This window comes from Sinocyclocheilus anshuiensis, unplaced genomic scaffold, assembly GCF_001515605.1.
Source record: "Sinocyclocheilus anshuiensis isolate Anshui unplaced genomic scaffold, SAMN03320099.WGS_v1.1 scaffold988, whole genome shotgun sequence".
Lineage (NCBI taxonomy): Eukaryota > Metazoa > Chordata > Actinopteri > Cypriniformes > Cyprinidae > Sinocyclocheilus > Sinocyclocheilus anshuiensis.
The window spans coordinates 206,686-223,237 of record NW_015548246.1 but is presented as its reverse complement, the minus strand read 5'-3'; the positions used below and the strand labels follow the sequence as shown (position 1 = coordinate 223,237).

Sequence of the window (16,552 nt, the reverse complement as noted above, 5' to 3'; positions counted from 1 at the left end):
GTTTTAATTTCTTTCAAAAAAAAAGAAAGAATACAAATTTACTGACCCCAGACTTTTGATCGCTAGTGTATATTATAGAATAATATTACAATATAGAATAAATACTCTTCTTTTTAACTTTTTATTCATCAAAGAATCCTGAAAAAATGTATCGCAGTTTCCCAAAAAATCATTAAGCAGCACAACAGTTCCCAGCACTGATAATAAATCAGCTTATTAGAGTGATTTCTGGAGGATCATGTGACACTGAAGACTGGAGCAATGATGCTGAAAATACAGCTTTGATCACAGGAATAAAGTGCATTTTAATGTATATTAAAATAGAACATTTTTATTTTACATCGTAACAATATTTCACAATATTACATTTTTTCCTGTATTTTTTTTTTATCAAGCAGTCTTGGTGAGCATAAGAAACTCCTTTAAAAACGTAAAAAATCGTTCTGATCCCAAACTTTTGACCGGTGTGTATATATATATATATATATATATTAGTGCTGTCAAACGATTAATCGCATCCAAAACAAAAGTTTTTGTTTACATAATATATGCATGTTTTTTTTTTGCTCAACTCTTCCTTTAAAGCGACGATTACGTAATAACTGTCACAGGAGTATCATTGTCTATATTTCAGTCGATAGAAACTCGATTTTTCGCGAGTGAACATGAAACTCAACACACTCGCCGTTAGCGAACCTAGGAATTCCTGTAGCGCGTGTGACACACACACAACTTTGCGCTCGGGCCAGGGTGACGTCACTTCCGGGATGTTGCCAGTCAGAAGTGGTCTCGGTCAAGCGCAGTCGGTGTGTGTTTGTGTCCGCGTTTGCGCTTCGCCGCATTGGGTTCGAGCTTCAGAATGGGCCGGGGTCTTCGCTCGCTCGCACTGTAATGCGGAGAGGAGGACGCGCCAGGGGAAGCGGTTTTATTGATGCTGCGGGGATTTGTGTCGGAGGAGCGGGCTAGCTCACTGCGCTAGCTCGAGTCAGGATGATTCGCTGGATCCGACAGCAGCTGGTAACGTTACGAGCCGTTTAAACTCTTTTATCGACACACAGTCTGTTCGCTTCATTGTTTTGGTGCTGCGGTCTTATTGAGTTAGCGCGAAGCTAGCGTTAAATTACATGTAATGAAGGCACAGGGCAGCGTTTCGCTTAAATTAAACGAAGTATTGTAATATTTCGTGTGTTTTGTTTTATGTAGCAGGTGGTCAGATATGAGGTTATTGAGAACACCAATATTGAGATAATTTAACGGTTTTGTTTTTAAATCGTTTTGGAGGGAAGCTCGCCTGCAGCTCATCGTGATTGCGGGATGTTTTTGTTTGTTTTGTCTGTTGATTTGCTTGTTTCCTGTTTACTGGCAGTTGTGTAATTTGTTTTCTTTCTGCAACAAATGTCACAAGTGACTTTACTCGTGCGCTTTATGAATATTGCAAAACGTTTGACAGTAGCTTCACTAGTAGACCGTAATCTGTTGAGGCTGACTTGTTGACTTCACATGCGTTGTTTGAACAAACATATACCAAGCTTTAAATATCTAAAATATGCAGGCAAAATTCCCCTGTAGTGATTTCCTCTGTTGTTCAACTGTCATAAGATGATATTTGTAATCTATAGCTGTCAGATATCTGTGTTTGTTGTCTAATATAATTTAGTTTGATATAACAAAACACCTTAAAATGTATCCTAGCAAGCATTTATTACGATTTCCGGAGCACTGTGTACAGGTACTGCTTTGTAGTTAAGTACATTTTTGTATTTGTTGTTAATTAGTTTTTATAATCAAGCAATGACTATAAAATGCTCTCATAAAGTTAAAAAAAAAAAAACTTTACAAAATGGGTATTTTAGGTACTTTACACTTAATAAAGGTAGTTTTTATTCAGTAGAGTAACGGTGAAGAAATATCTTTAGAAAAAGCTCAATGTAGAGCAATAAAACATCTGTACTGTACTTGTACAGTTATGTTGCAAGAATGTTGTACATTAGCCATATGTGATGGTTTTGAGTTATTTAGGTAGATAAATATATATCTATTTAATTTTCTTTTAATTATAAGCTAATGCATCTATGCCCCAGTGTTTGAACCTATTGTGTTCATTTTAAAAGTACACTTTGATTTGTAAATGGACTGTTTCCTCAATGGAAGATAATTGTTTGAATATGGTGTATAGTTAGTTACAGTGTAATATTTCCTTATTTTAATGGTTACTACACTTCTCAACTGGCTTAGTAATTTACAGATAATATTAGAAGATTAGATATGCTAGATGTATCTTATCTTGTTTGTTCGTCTGAAGGTTGTGCCCTAATGCTGTTGGCTTCACGTCACTGGAAGTGTGTTTAGATCTGGTCTCATTTCAGACACTGCTACCCTGTGGCTGCAAACACGCGTTTGACTGTAAGTCGTTAGTGGAGATGGAAACTGGTGGGGCAGAACCACATCTCTGTTTTTCACATCTTTCAGGTGTCGCTTTTTTCCGTCTGTGTAATTGGGCTTGTGCGGGGTAATTGGTTTATTTAGTAACAGTGGAGTGTTCCTGCAAAGCTGAAATGGCAGTGTTGCGCTTAAAGTTTTCAGAACTTCCCTCATTTGGTAGTTTTGCAATTGTTCTTGTCAAACAATCACCCAGTGAGAGTTTTGTTTTTTGTTTAAGTCTGTTGTGCATATTATACTTGTATCACTTTTCACTACCAACCTTGTGGATTCAGTATCTCTCTCTTTTACACACGTTTTTGCACAGCCTAGAACCAAAAGGAATGTTATTAAAGAAATAGTTCACACAAAAAATGAAAATGTGTTCACTCTCAGGCTATCTGAGATGTAGATGAGTTTTTCTTCATCAGATTTGGAGAAATGCAGCATTACATCACTTGCTCACCAATGGATGCTCTGCAGTGAATGGGTGCCGTCAGAATGAGAGTCCAAACAGCTGATAAAAACATCACAATAATCCACACCACTCCAGTCCATCAGTTAACATCTTGTGAAGCCAAAAGCTGCATGTTTGTAAGAAACAGATCCATCAAGGCGTTTTAAAGGGGTCATATGATGTTGCTAAAAAGAACATTATTTTGGCTGACTCTTAACTTTTATAAAGAATATCTCTTTGGATTTGAGACTTTAGTGTTTGCAACTTTACAGATCTTCTTTATGCACCAAGAGCTTGTAACACTCCAAAGAGAAAGGAAAAATTTAAATTGCATCATATGACCACTTTAACTTCAAACCGTCACTTTTGGTCAAAATATGAGTCCATAATCCATAATAACGCTTCCTCCAATGAAAAAGTCCATCTCCTGATGTCTTTCACATCAAAATTCATCCACATATTTGTTTAGAGCTGTTTTGGACTGGTTTGGCTTGTAAATGGTGCTTGAGCTGTGCAGATTTCTCTCCTGATTCAGACCAGATGACTTTTTCACTGGAACATATAATAGTTTAGAATATGTTTTGGACTGTTTTTGCTTGTAAATGGTGCTTGATCTGCTTATATTTCTCCCGTTTCAGACTAGGCGAATTTTTCACTGAAGGAAGCAATATTATGGACTATGGATGCATGTTTTGGCCAGAAGCAAAGGTTTGAAGTTAAAAACATCTTAATGATGGATTTGTTTCTTACAAACAAATAGCTTTTGGCTTCACAAGATGTTGACTGATGGACTGAGGCCTGTACCATGATGGTAGATGAACAAATCCTGAGTTACAGGATTAGTTTCGAGTTGACAAAACCAAAGCATTCCAATCTGGCTTTATAGGTACCATGGAATAATAATAATATAAATCATATTGTAATTATATAAATCATATGTAGATTGCAATTATCATTAAAGCCAGACAATTTTGTAGTAATTTTTTTTAAGGTACTTTATAATGACCTTTAATTTGTAGGAAGAGAAACTGGGGAGCTTGTGTGTGTGTGTGTGTGTTTTTTTTTTTTTTTTTTTTTGAGTCAGACATGCGTCACTTTGCTCACATCTGATTGGTCCAATTTCAGTTTGAGATTGCTTACCCAGAACATAACCTGCCCTGGAGCAGGTTAGCTGTGCAGTGTAAGTTACTATAGCAATGAATGCAGCTAAAAGCCAAGCCACTTTCATGGTACCTAAAACCCATTATTGGTGCAAACTAAACTGAAACTTACCTGGCTAGCCAGCTAATCCGGCTTCATGGTACAGGCCCCTGGAGTGGTGTGGATTACTTGTGGATTATTGTGTTGTTTTTATCAGCTGTTTAAACTCTCATTCTGACGGCAGAGGATTCATTGGTGAGCAAGTGATGTAATGCTACATTTCTCCAAATCTGATGAAGAAACAAACTCATCCACATCTCAGATAGCCTGAGGGTGTGTGTACATGTCTAGCAAATTTCATTTTTGGGTGAACTATTTCTTTAATTAGATTTTGTGCCCTGACACTTTTGTATGACTACAGGGATCAGCATGTGGGCTTTAAGCATTGTTTGCAGAATTATAATTATGAATCTCCATTTCAGGCATCATGTTACAAATCTGTGTATTCGCTTGTCTGCAGATTGATTTATTGAGATGTTGCATGTTTTGGGAAAATGATGAAAAGAAAAGTATGCAGGTGAATAGTGGCAGGTAGATGATCTTGAGCTATAGGGACAAATCTGTGTTTACATGGAAAGTGGGACAAACAGTCATATCTAGAGACCAGGATGTCAAATGTTTGAGGTGGGTTCTTTCAGCTTGGGCCCCGTAAACAACCACCCACAACATCCTAGCATTGCTTTTGTGAGTTTTGCATATGCAACCACTCTTTTCTTCAGAACTGGAAAATAATCTAGCTGTTGTTTTATTGCATTGAATGGGTAAGTTACAGAACTTAAGAGAGTTGAAGACATTTCCCTTAATGCGATATTCTCTCTCAGTGTTTTATTCCTTCCTTCATCCAGCCTAATTTACACGAGGCTACTTATGTTTCTTCATGTTTCAGTGAGTCATGGGAAGTGTCTTATGGCAGGGCTTAGAGTCAGGGCAGAGCACTAAAGCCTAATGTGATCTGCACTCTGTTTGCTTTTCTGCTGCCAACGTCATCTTACACAAGCTCATCTGCTGCCATAGCTGCTTCCAGCTCACAATCACATAACTCATAATCAGTCAGTATGTTTATATTTAATATATATTTCATGTATACTATATACATTTTTAATGTGGTATTTATTCCAGTGAGTGTATTTTAGGTAGATGTGGCTGTTAAGTTAGTATTATATTTTATTAATATTTTATTAATATTGAAGAGTGCTGGTGGCCACATGAGTCAATGGTCAAATGCACTTCTTGGTCAGAGTGCTCGTCTGCTGAGGTATCAGTGCAAGCAAACTACACTGTAAAAAATTTTCACCCCTATCAACATAAAAACGTAAGTTTTGTGGCTGCCTTAAAATTTTAAGTTAAATCAACTTAAAAGTACAAGTCGTTTCAACTCACTAATTTAAATCTTGCCTAGTGCTGAATTGTTTTATTGAAGTTCATTTGACTTTACAACATTTGCTGTTTCAACTTGAGTTCAACATTTTTAACATGGTATAACTTATAAAAAAAAGTTGAAATTGCTTAAATTATTTTTATGAGTTAAAGTAACTTAAAAACATAAGCTGTCATGGCTTTTTCATCATAACATTTTTTACAGTGTAGGTATGTAAATGTAAACAGGCGGGGCATCTGCTCTGTCTCATAATATTGGGTCTGTGCATTGCATCTTGAAGTGTAACAGCTGTCTGATGGAAAGTAACAATGAGGGCCTGAAGCAAAAATCCCATTTTGTCCATATGGAATAATTGAATACAATTTTCCTAGATCTTTTGACATGCAGAGCTGGGTAGATTACTTACAAATTGTAATCCATTACTGATTCTAAATTACATAACAAAAATTGTAGTTGGTAACGTAATCCATTGCATTACACATTTTAGGTAATATAATCAACTACTTTTAGATTACCTTTGACCTATCTCGTTTTTCACATTGATTTAAATTAGGGGTGCTCCGATTGATCGGCTGATCAGGAGCAGACTCTTGTGTGAAAGCACAGTCCGTGCTGCTTCTGTACCACACATGGACTACATACGCACTGCAAACGGAGTATGTGTGAACCTCACATACAGCTCACAAAATCAGGCTTGCGCAGTGCAAGCAATTGTGCAACAATAACACGATTGTAAAAACAAAAATACAGTGCATGATCAAATATTTAAGTGAGATAAATATAGATTTTTTGAAAAATGTCTTAAAAATGCCTCCCTCCACCCCTCAAATGAAAAAAATCCTCTCACAAGAGTCACCTAAGAGAAGAATTCATTTTCAAAAATTAAATTCAGGCCCTGAATAAATGTCTTGATTGGATCATCACTATAAATAATTCTACATGATAAAAAGAAGGCCTTAAAAAGATCGGTATTTGTGATCGGATCGGCAGATACTGCTTTCTGTGATCGGCGATCGGCCTCAAAAGTCCTGATCGGAGCACCCCTTATTTAAATAGGACAATCTTGTACCATATTGACAATGACATACAAAAAAAGTAAGAAAGAGTAAGAAAATATATTCCATTTGTTGTTATTCACAACATGAAGTACATTAAACATTATATTACATTAAGGTAGTTTATGCAGGGAATTTATGAGTTTAATGAAAAGCTAATAATGAATTAAATAATACAAATATTAAATTAAAACTATTTTAAATTGAGTCAAAATAAAACTCTTACTGAAAAAAATGAAATATTTTACTTGGTTATCTGCATGTTGTGTGACCATAACCAACGTTAGAGAACCGTGAACATGCAAATGTGATATTTCATTATTAAAATATTTATTTTAAAATTTCAGGTGTACTTCAAATAAAAATATATCAAGTCAAAGAGGATCAGATGACAAAAAGTTAGTTTCAATTTGTGGATTTTAATGTGTTTAAAAGACAAACGCCTTCCAAAGTAATACATGGTAAAATAACCGACTGAGTGATAATTCAAATAAAAATTAACGTGTTCATCAGTAGTTGATTATTGAAAAATTATTGCTATTTTGTGAATATGTAATGATGTAATCCATAAAAAGTAGGCTAATTGTAGTCTGATTACAAATATTTTAAAATGTAATTTAATCTAATTACAGGTACTTAATTTTTGGTATCTGATTACGTAATCCAAATTACATGTAATCAGTTACTATCCAGCTCTGTTGAATCCAAAGTCATTGTACGATAAAAGCATCCTGTAAGTTTCAGAACTCAGAGTTTTCTTGTAAGTCTAAAAACAGAAGTCAAGCTGCCAAAATAGGGCTGCACGATTAATCGAATGCGATTGTCATGCACATCTTGTCAGTAAAGCCGGTTCTGTGATTAGTAGTAAATCTCCATCACCTGCTTTCAGATGGAGCAGCATTTACTACACAGAGCCAAAGTTCTCTGACAAGCTACGCTAAAAAAATCGCAGACGATATAATCGTACGATTATGAAATCGTTCGCGATAATGACAGCTGTTTGCGTAGCTTCTCGGTGAACTACGGCTCTGTGTAGTAAATGCTGCTCCATCTGAAAGCACATGAAAATACCACATTTAAAGGTGCAATAGGTGATTGTCTTCAGAAACATTTTTTGTTATGCTTGTTGAAAGTGTCTTCACATCCCAATAGCAATCATTCATTTAAGTGGTCTAAATGTATTTATCTGTATTTATATATTCTGTGGAAGTTGTAGGACCAAGAAATGTTTGTCCAATCAAAACGCTCAGTCCGAGCGTTTTAATTCGCTTTCCTACCTGCCTGTCAATGTATGTATGAGCATACCTCTGCGCACCCTGTTCGCGCAGACAGGGTACGTCATCATTAGCGCGTTCACACACACTGTGCAGACAGAGCTAGAATGACAGACAAACATCAACAACCAGATCTTCCTTCCTGGTATTGTAGTACTTTTAAAGTTTTCTCATTGGTGAATGACGCATGATGTAGCCGTAGCCCAGCGCAGCGGTTCCCAATTCCAGTCCTCACGCCCCCGCGCTCTGCATATTTTGAATGTCTCGCTTAGTAAACACGCCCGATTCAGATAACCAGCTCGTTAGAAGTGATCTACGTGCATGAACTGTGTTCTGATCGATATGATCCCTACACTGGCTTTGGACTGCGATTGCAGGGAGGGTGGGATGTTCGCTTTCAGTGCTATCAGGCTAATGTTAACATTTTCCAAGATCTCCTACTGCACCTTTAATAACATGTTTTTACCCCAAACTCATTTCATAACGCCAGTCGAGTGTTTGAAATAAATCCTTCTGTGAGATGATGTGGCTTCTTACACAGAATAAGGCACGCAACATATTTCATAGTATTCTAAGCAGTGATAAAGGCTTTGCATTATTATATACTTTATTATAATAAAAATTATAATAAGAAGAAATATAACTACTAGAATGGCCATAGCGGTCATTCTGACCGTTCATAGACTGAACTGAATGCCATTTTTGTCATATCATATTTACATTCGAAGCTACTTTTGAGGTTTTACAATGAAGCTTTGAATGTCTGTTGTCATATCTTATGATGTCATCACCCTAAAAAAATAAGATATTTTTTTGTAATATTTAATTGTGTAAGAGCTACGTAGACTGCTCCCGAATGTGCGTGTCTTGCTTTGTGTCCGGCAAGCGGGAGAGCAAAAGTTTTTCACCACAGTGAAAATGTTGTATTTGAAAGTCTAAATGCCAACAAATATGAACCGAAGCAGAATATTTCTGTAGATAAAACGTTGTGAATTTTGGAAATAATTACATCTTTTTTCAATACATTTTTACTTTTGTACTTTACAACACTCTGGAGTTATTGGAAATGTTTGGATCAGATGAATTGGAAACAATTCTATGCAGCCACCACTGGAATCATGATCCGTGAATAAATGGATCTGTTATGATAGTATAGATAAACATTGTCACTGTCACTAAAAAAAAAAGCCTAATTAGTTTGTTTTATTTCACAATATCTTTCACAATGTCTTTTTGGGGCTAAAATTAGCCTATATGCATTAGCTATAGCATTACACTAGCATAAAAACAATAGACTAATAGCCATTATTATTATTATGACTATTTTGTCATAACATTGAAGTAGGCTATTATTGATAACAGCCAGGCTATAGTCTTGCAGCCTAACGTAGCCTACCTGAAACCGTGGCAGATTGAATGACAGCAGTTGTTGTATTGGAGGTGTCCACCTGGCTTTTTTACGAACAGGAATTTTAGCTTAGCAATAGAATATAAAAACAACTAGAACAAAAGTTGCTAGGCAACAGTGACGTGCATCTTCAACCATGGGAAAAAGTCGCAAAAGCAGAAATTATACGCCGTCTGTAATGCGAATGGTCAATTTGACCGCTTTGGCCATTCAAGGTAGAAATACTCAGAACTCTTTTGTGTTTTGTAATTTTAATAAAATAACAATGTTATAATAAAATATACACACATTTAGGAAAAGTCAGGGTCTTATAGTTATATGTGTTTTATTTCAACAAAGTTATTACATTTTAAAATTAAAAAATGGTCAAAATGACTGCCTTGGTAGTTCTAGTGTTAAATATTCTGTTTATTTAGCAACCGCTATAGGCATTTCCTGGGTTTCTTCTGCGGGGCGTATTTGGAGTTTCAGAGCGAGAGCGCCCTTCGGATGGAGATTTACTACGGATCACAGAACCGTGCTTCACTGAAAGATGCGCATGACAATCGCAGCTTCTGCCTAATCGCGATTTCGATTTCATTTCGATTTATAGTGCAGCCCTATGCCAAGATGACTCATTTTTGGAATTTGTCACATAGTGACAGCAAAGTGCAATGAAAAACCGGCTCTGCAGAATCAGATCAACACCTGTTTCTATTTGCGCATGTTCTAGGTAAATGACGAGAGCTAATCGATTCAGTATTTGCAGAGAGATTAAAACTAAAAGACGATGCGATGTCAGCTATACTGGATCCGACAGTAATGTCGCAACTCACAAGTAACAGTGTTTTTATCGTGGGTCACTATTGCTTTGTCTGTTTCAGATAATTTGGTATGTACGGAGTATGCGTTTTTAACCTTAAAGGGGTGGTTCACTGGGTTTTTTCTAGGCTTGATTGTGTTTATGGGGTGCAGTCTAACATATGTTAATGCCTCGTTTAAAAAAAAAAAAAATTATTTTTCACATAATTTACCTTTATTCCACACCGCTCTGTCCCTTCTCTGAGAAACGGGCTGATCTTTTCCTGTTTTTATGAAGCCCCGCCCTCAGAAATAGGCGATGGGCTCTGATTGGTTAGCTAGCCCAGTGTGTTGTGATTGGCTAAACCGCCTCTAGTGCGCGTCTAAGCAAGTATAATTGGAACAGTTCATTGTCGGAGCTGAGCTGAATGAGAGCGAGAGAGAGAGCGTGTGCAGAGCAGGGGAATGCGAGTAACAGTATTAAGAACCGCTGATTAAGAAATCACATTGATTTTTAAACTTGTGAATCCATTAGAATCATTAGAAGACAGAATCGCGATTCATATATAAATAGATTTTTACCTGCACCTCTAGTTTTCTCTTCCTCTTCTCTAAAGCAGTGCAGCATGGCCTCGCCCCCTTTGCTGCCTTTTCCTGAGGGCGAGGTTTATCTGGGTTTGTGATGTCACGAACCCGGGAAGTAACTTGTTGTAGTCCCTACCAGCCGTTTCTGTAGGCATTAAACTGCCAGAATTTTAAAAGACGATATCTCCGTTTGCATTGAACGTTTAGCTTCGTAACTTTGCAGATATTGTTTATGCTCAAAAAGCAACATTACACACTAACTAACATTAAAAAAGTGAAATCGCAATGAACCACCCCTTTAATCACAGCAGCGTCCATATCTATGAAGGATGTAGGCTGTCAAACAGACATGAAGAATTTTACACAGCTGTGCTTTTCAAACCGTTAGCCAATCATAGAAGTGGGCTTATATTTCTGAGTCTAGAATGAGCCACACTGATCCAGTTGGAGCGTTTTGATGATGGTGGTTGAAAATGGGACAGAAAAGAGCCTATTACTTCTGAATTATAGTGTTTTTAATGTAAAAAATCTTCTAAGTGGAAGTCAGAGAACCGTAAAATTTGACCCCTTTAATAATAACTTATGAACCAGACAAACCTACTGTCTCCAGGGTTGATAATCGATGTTATGGGTTTTTGTTATAGCCATCAGCCAACATTATCTCACCCACTCCCATGAATCACTACGAATGACGTAATGGAATTTGGAATAATTACGTTTTTTTTTTTTATGTTTTTGAAAGAAGTCTCTTATTCTCAAGGCTGTGTTGATTTGATGATGAATACAGTAAGAACAGACATATTCTGGACATTGTTTTGATATATTTTAAAACTTTAAATCAATACTTTAATATAACTTCATTTTTAATTGTCATTCACAAGGCTTCATGGGATTGTATTTCTTATCTTTGTTAAAGCCATTAATACGTAGTCATGCATCTGTCCTCTTTTCAAGTACTTTTTTCTTTCAAATCAGAGTTTGTGATGTTGTACTTCTTCTAGCCAGTTTGGTCTGTAGCTTATAACTTTTTCCTAGAGACTTTTTTAATGAGAAAAATGAATAGGAATATATACTTTAGAGACCATGGTCACTGAAAAAGTGAGCAGTCTATAGACTTTCATTATAGCCTATCAATCAAATGACAATAGTGAGCAAACCACTCTTTGTTTGCTTAAGTAATTACATGAACAACAGTGTTTACTTATGATCAGTGGTTGTTTTCATTTAATATTTATTAATTTTTTATTTTTTAGATAAAGGTGTGTTCTCAGTAGCTTATTAGTTTTTACTGCAATATCGCAACTAGTACTGAGTTCAATGAAATTTCACTGGTCTGATTAATCAGTCAACTGTTAAATACTTGGCATAGGGCTGGACGATATGGCCAAAATTGATATCACGATTCTCCAGTAATGGCTGTAATCAAAGCAGCTCCGCTCATGAACGCTACTTTATCAGATCAAAGGAAAATGCCATCGAAACTTTTCTGAAGACAGTCGGTTCCCTTCAGAGATACATTCATATAAAACACCCGCGCCGTGTTATGATTTTGAAACGTGCAGTGCTCATGTTTATTCAACGAAGTCAAACGGCACAAATAAATCAATGTATGGGAAACTGGTAATGTATATCGAAATATCGGAAATGTGTTTAAAAATCATATCACCGTTATTGAAAAAAATTATATCGCGATACATATTGATATTGAATTATTGTCCAGCCCTAACTTGGCATTGTCCCTGTAGATGTAAAAATAGTATTTGGCAAATACAAAATACATGTTTTCCATCTTCAAATCATTTCCACATGAAAGACTGAATAAGATGTGCTGAGTAACCTCTCAACTCTACATTAGCAAAGGAAACGACTCGTTCTCAACACTAATAGCCAAGAAAGTGATTTCTTTTGGGAATGGGGACTTTAATGAACAACTTAACTAAATTTGCAATTGCAGTTGACATATGTTTCTGTAGGCTTAATCATTTTTGTTGTGATGTGTTTACTTGGCCGTCTGGATTTCTCCACGAGAGTCTAGTTATATAGAGAATGACACATGTATTCTGGCAATAGTCTATACGATCCATCATCATTTATATTACATTTACATTAGGGATGGGCATTTTCCAAAAATTTAGCATTCGAATATTTTGGGCTCAGAAAAAAATTAATATTCGCAAATTTGTTTATTTAAAGGAGGTTTAATGAGAAAGACGTTATTTTTTAATTATCACGTTTTTGTCACGATTTCTGAACAAGCTTATGATTAGCCGTTACACGTCTCTCTCGACGTCTGTTCTGTGCAGTGAGCGGCAGAGAAGCAGCGCACTGCACAGAGATTCAGTCTCGTCAATAAATGAGTACAAAACAGCATTTCCTAGCACCTGTAGCTTACTGATTGTTTGGAATACAATAATATCCACATGCTCGGGTGAAAGTTTGTTCCTCAGTCTGATAACAATAAGAACGCGCTGACAAAGATAACGTGTGCTAACAGTTTCTTAGCGCTTTGTGTTAAACAAGTCTCCCTCGAGGAACCTTTATATATGTCTCAAGATCATTTGGCTATCAGATGCGCTCTCTTCTCGGCTCAATTGGAGTACAACTGCGCTTACCTGCAGTCGTGAATGCAGTGATGGACAGCTGACTTTCCTCAGTCGACTGTGTTTGGATTTCATGTGATTTCTCATTGTGGTGGTGATATGATAAATCAGTTTCACTAATTAATTTGACAGTCTCCAACCACAAACACAGACACATATCATCTGCTGATATAATGTATTTTGTTGCACTTTAACAAGTAATCTGAATGGCCTATATGTGCAATATTTTAACCTAGCCCTCACTAACTGAGTTTAATGCCACAGTTATGTTAGAACGCATCTCATTCTTGTTTCTGTGGTGGTGTGTCGGGCTCATTATGGGGCGCACGGTCCGGAGCGCTTTATGACTGATGTATCTGTTTAATTTAAATCTACTTCAAATATATTAACTTACCTGTTTTAAATACTTTATATTTAACGTGTTCGTGTTCGTTTATGTCCAGTATTTAGTGTTAAACTGTTGGTCTTTAAAATAAATCTACTTTTGATTTTCACCATTGACTGATTTTGCAGACCAGACTGATAACTTCCGTGCGTCGAAGCTGTTTTAAATATTTTTGTATTTAACGTTAGTTTACTGGCGTAAACTGAACTGGCGATATGACGATTTGAAAAATGACCATATCGCCCAACACTGCTCCACAGCGCCACCCAGTGCATTTAGTTATAACTGCTTAGGATTTATCATGGATTCCCTGCATTTACGGCCAGCAAATCAACACATAGTAAAATTCGAATAGTGTTTATATTGTTCGAATAATAATTACAGACTGAATGTTCGACTATTCGTGCACACCCCTCCGTATCGGCAAGTACCAAAAATAAAAGTATCGGTATCGGGCGAGTACTGGAAAAAGTGGTATCGGTGCATCCCTACTTGCAATCAAAACCAACAAAAGAGCAATAATATGGAAGTGCTATGACAAGTCTTGGTTAGCCCTAACGCAGTACATGTAGCAAGTTTTTTAATATAATAAATGACAACAAAACAAGTTAGAATATAAGAAGATTTTAGGTAAAGGGCTCTAGAGCCAGAGGTGGTTTTGTAGGCAAACATCAGTGCCTTGAATTTTATATGAGCAGCTATTGGTAGCCAGTGCAAATGGATGAACAGAGGTGTGACATGCGTTCTTTTCAACTCGTTAAAGACTAATCTTGCTGCCGCATTCTGGATTAGTTGTAGAGGTTTGATAGAACTTGCTGAAAGACCTGCCAAGAGAGCATTGCAATAGTCTGGACTAGGCATGGGCCGGTATGAGATTCTGACGGTATGATAACCTTAGATAAAAATATCACGGTATTGCGATTACAGCTCTAAAATATGTTATTTTTAAATGTCTGGGTAAAAAACAACAATTTTTTCCCCACTGAATACAATACATTTTATTTTTAAGAAACATAGAACATTTTGGAACACTCCATAAACATAACAGGCTAAATAATTTAAATAAATAATATAATTTTTCGTAATTAAATTAAGTGCAGTCACTTAAGTGGGTCTAAACCTGCAGCTCAACAATAACCAGAACATAAATAAATTATTTTCTGTAAAAAAAAAAATAAAAATCCTTAAAAATAAAAAAAATAAATGAAAAAATACAAAAATAAAAAATGCAGTCATTAAACCTGCAGCTCAACAAGGTTTTTGGAGACATGCTCACTTTCTACACATTCCTCTTTCAGTCCAAGTTATGATCCAGGAATGTTCACCTTTCCTGGATTAAGTTTGGAGCGGTGAGATATGAGGCTGTGTGCACATACACATAAGGAAAGAGAGAGCGCGAGTGTCACACACACACACACGGTCTTTCTCCATACAACACTCAAACAGTGGCAAAGACACCTGAGAGCCAGCAGTTTGTTTGTTTTTTAAATGTCGTGATTTTTAACAGATGTAAACAATGGCAGGAGGCTTAAAAGTATAGACGTGATACCAGCTACATTTAATTATTGTACTAAATTGCAGAAACGTAGTACTTTAGTCTGCTATTCCTCGCTCTGTGAAGTAACGTTAACGTGAGGGAGCAAACTAGTTGACGTTAGCTAGTTAATTAGCCATGTTATCTGCCTCGGTAGCAAGCCAAATAGTATTTATTTCAACACTGAAACAAACGGCGGGTGGGTCTCTGTCTTGATCGGGGGTGAAAGAGGGAGAAATGAAGATGACACAGATATATCGTTTATGTACGACCTGGAAGTATTTATTTAGCGATCGGCACTAAAACGTCATCTGTACGGAACATCATTGTGTACGGAACATGGTTAGTCTACGTTACCTGAAAACTTCCCATACGGCAGAGTTCATCTTTTTCGACGGGGGAAAAAGTTCCAGGGATTCACCTCCTTCGGCCATCCCACACACAGGTGACTCTCACTGACTGACTGCTCGCAGCAACCGGAGGGGTCGTGTGACTCGTTACGCTTTTCGCTGCACACAACTGAGGGAGTCCTGCACTTTCCGTCTTTGATGACACGTAAAAAAAAACTGTGCATACCGCAGGAACGATATAACGGAAAATTTTAGTGGTTTTGAAACCGTGACTTTTCCAAACCGCGGGAATACCTTGAAACCGGTTATCGTCCCATGTCTAGTCTGGACAGAACAAGAACTCAAACAAGGAGTTGGGAAGCATGAAAGAAAGGGCCTGATCTTCGTAATGTTGTATAAAGCAAACCTGCAGGACCGGGCAGTTTTAGCAATGTGGTCTGAGAAATTCAGCTGATCATCAATCACAATTCTAAGGTTTCTGGCTGTCTTGAAAGAGTTATGGTTGATGTGTCTAGCTGGATGGTGAAATTGTGATGAAGTGATGAGTTTGTTGAAACCACAAGCAGTTTTGCCTTGACAAGGTTGAGTTGAATGTGATGGTCCTTCATCCAGCAAGAAATGTCTGTTAGACATGCTGAGATGCAAACAACTGTCGTCAGATCATCAAGATGGGATGAGAGGTAGAGTTGAGTGTCATCAGCATAGCAGTGATATGAAAATCCATGTTTCTAAATGACAGAACCTAGTGATGCCATGCAGACAGAAAAGAGAAGTGGTCCAAAAACTGAGCCCTGAGGCACCCCAGTAACTAGATCCACCCAAAGCTGTTTTTTTCTCAATATAAGTGCTTCTGTACATTAAAATTGACACAACATTTTTGATATGTAGAATGTCATCAAAATGCCCTAATATCTATTCTCTTTTGGCCATTCAGTTGTTTTTCAGCTCACTCTATCCCGGCCTCAGCGCACGCTAAGCCGGGGCTTCCCCTCACGCTAGTCCGCTGTGTTTTTCATTGTGAAAGCGAAACTAAAAAAAGTTTCGTCTTGAAAGTTTGGTCTTCCAAAAGAGGACACGACTACAAATCAGTGGTTAAGTTGTATTTACAACACTGTTCCAGAACAGTTT

At 36.9% G+C, this 16,552-nt stretch overlaps 1 protein-coding gene across 1 annotated transcript in view; it reads left to right on the top strand.

Moving 5' to 3' along the window:
* The first annotated feature begins 780 nt into the window (after positions 1-780).
* Positions 781-16,552, top strand: part of atp11b (ATPase phospholipid transporting 11B) — a 74,511-nt gene continuing 58,739 nt past the window's right edge. Inside the window, exon 1 of the mRNA XM_016442704.1 lies at positions 781-1,017. Coding sequence (XP_016298190.1) covers positions 991-1,017 — 27 coding nt within the window. The 5' untranslated portion in view covers positions 781-990. The remainder of the gene's footprint in view (positions 1,018-16,552) is intronic.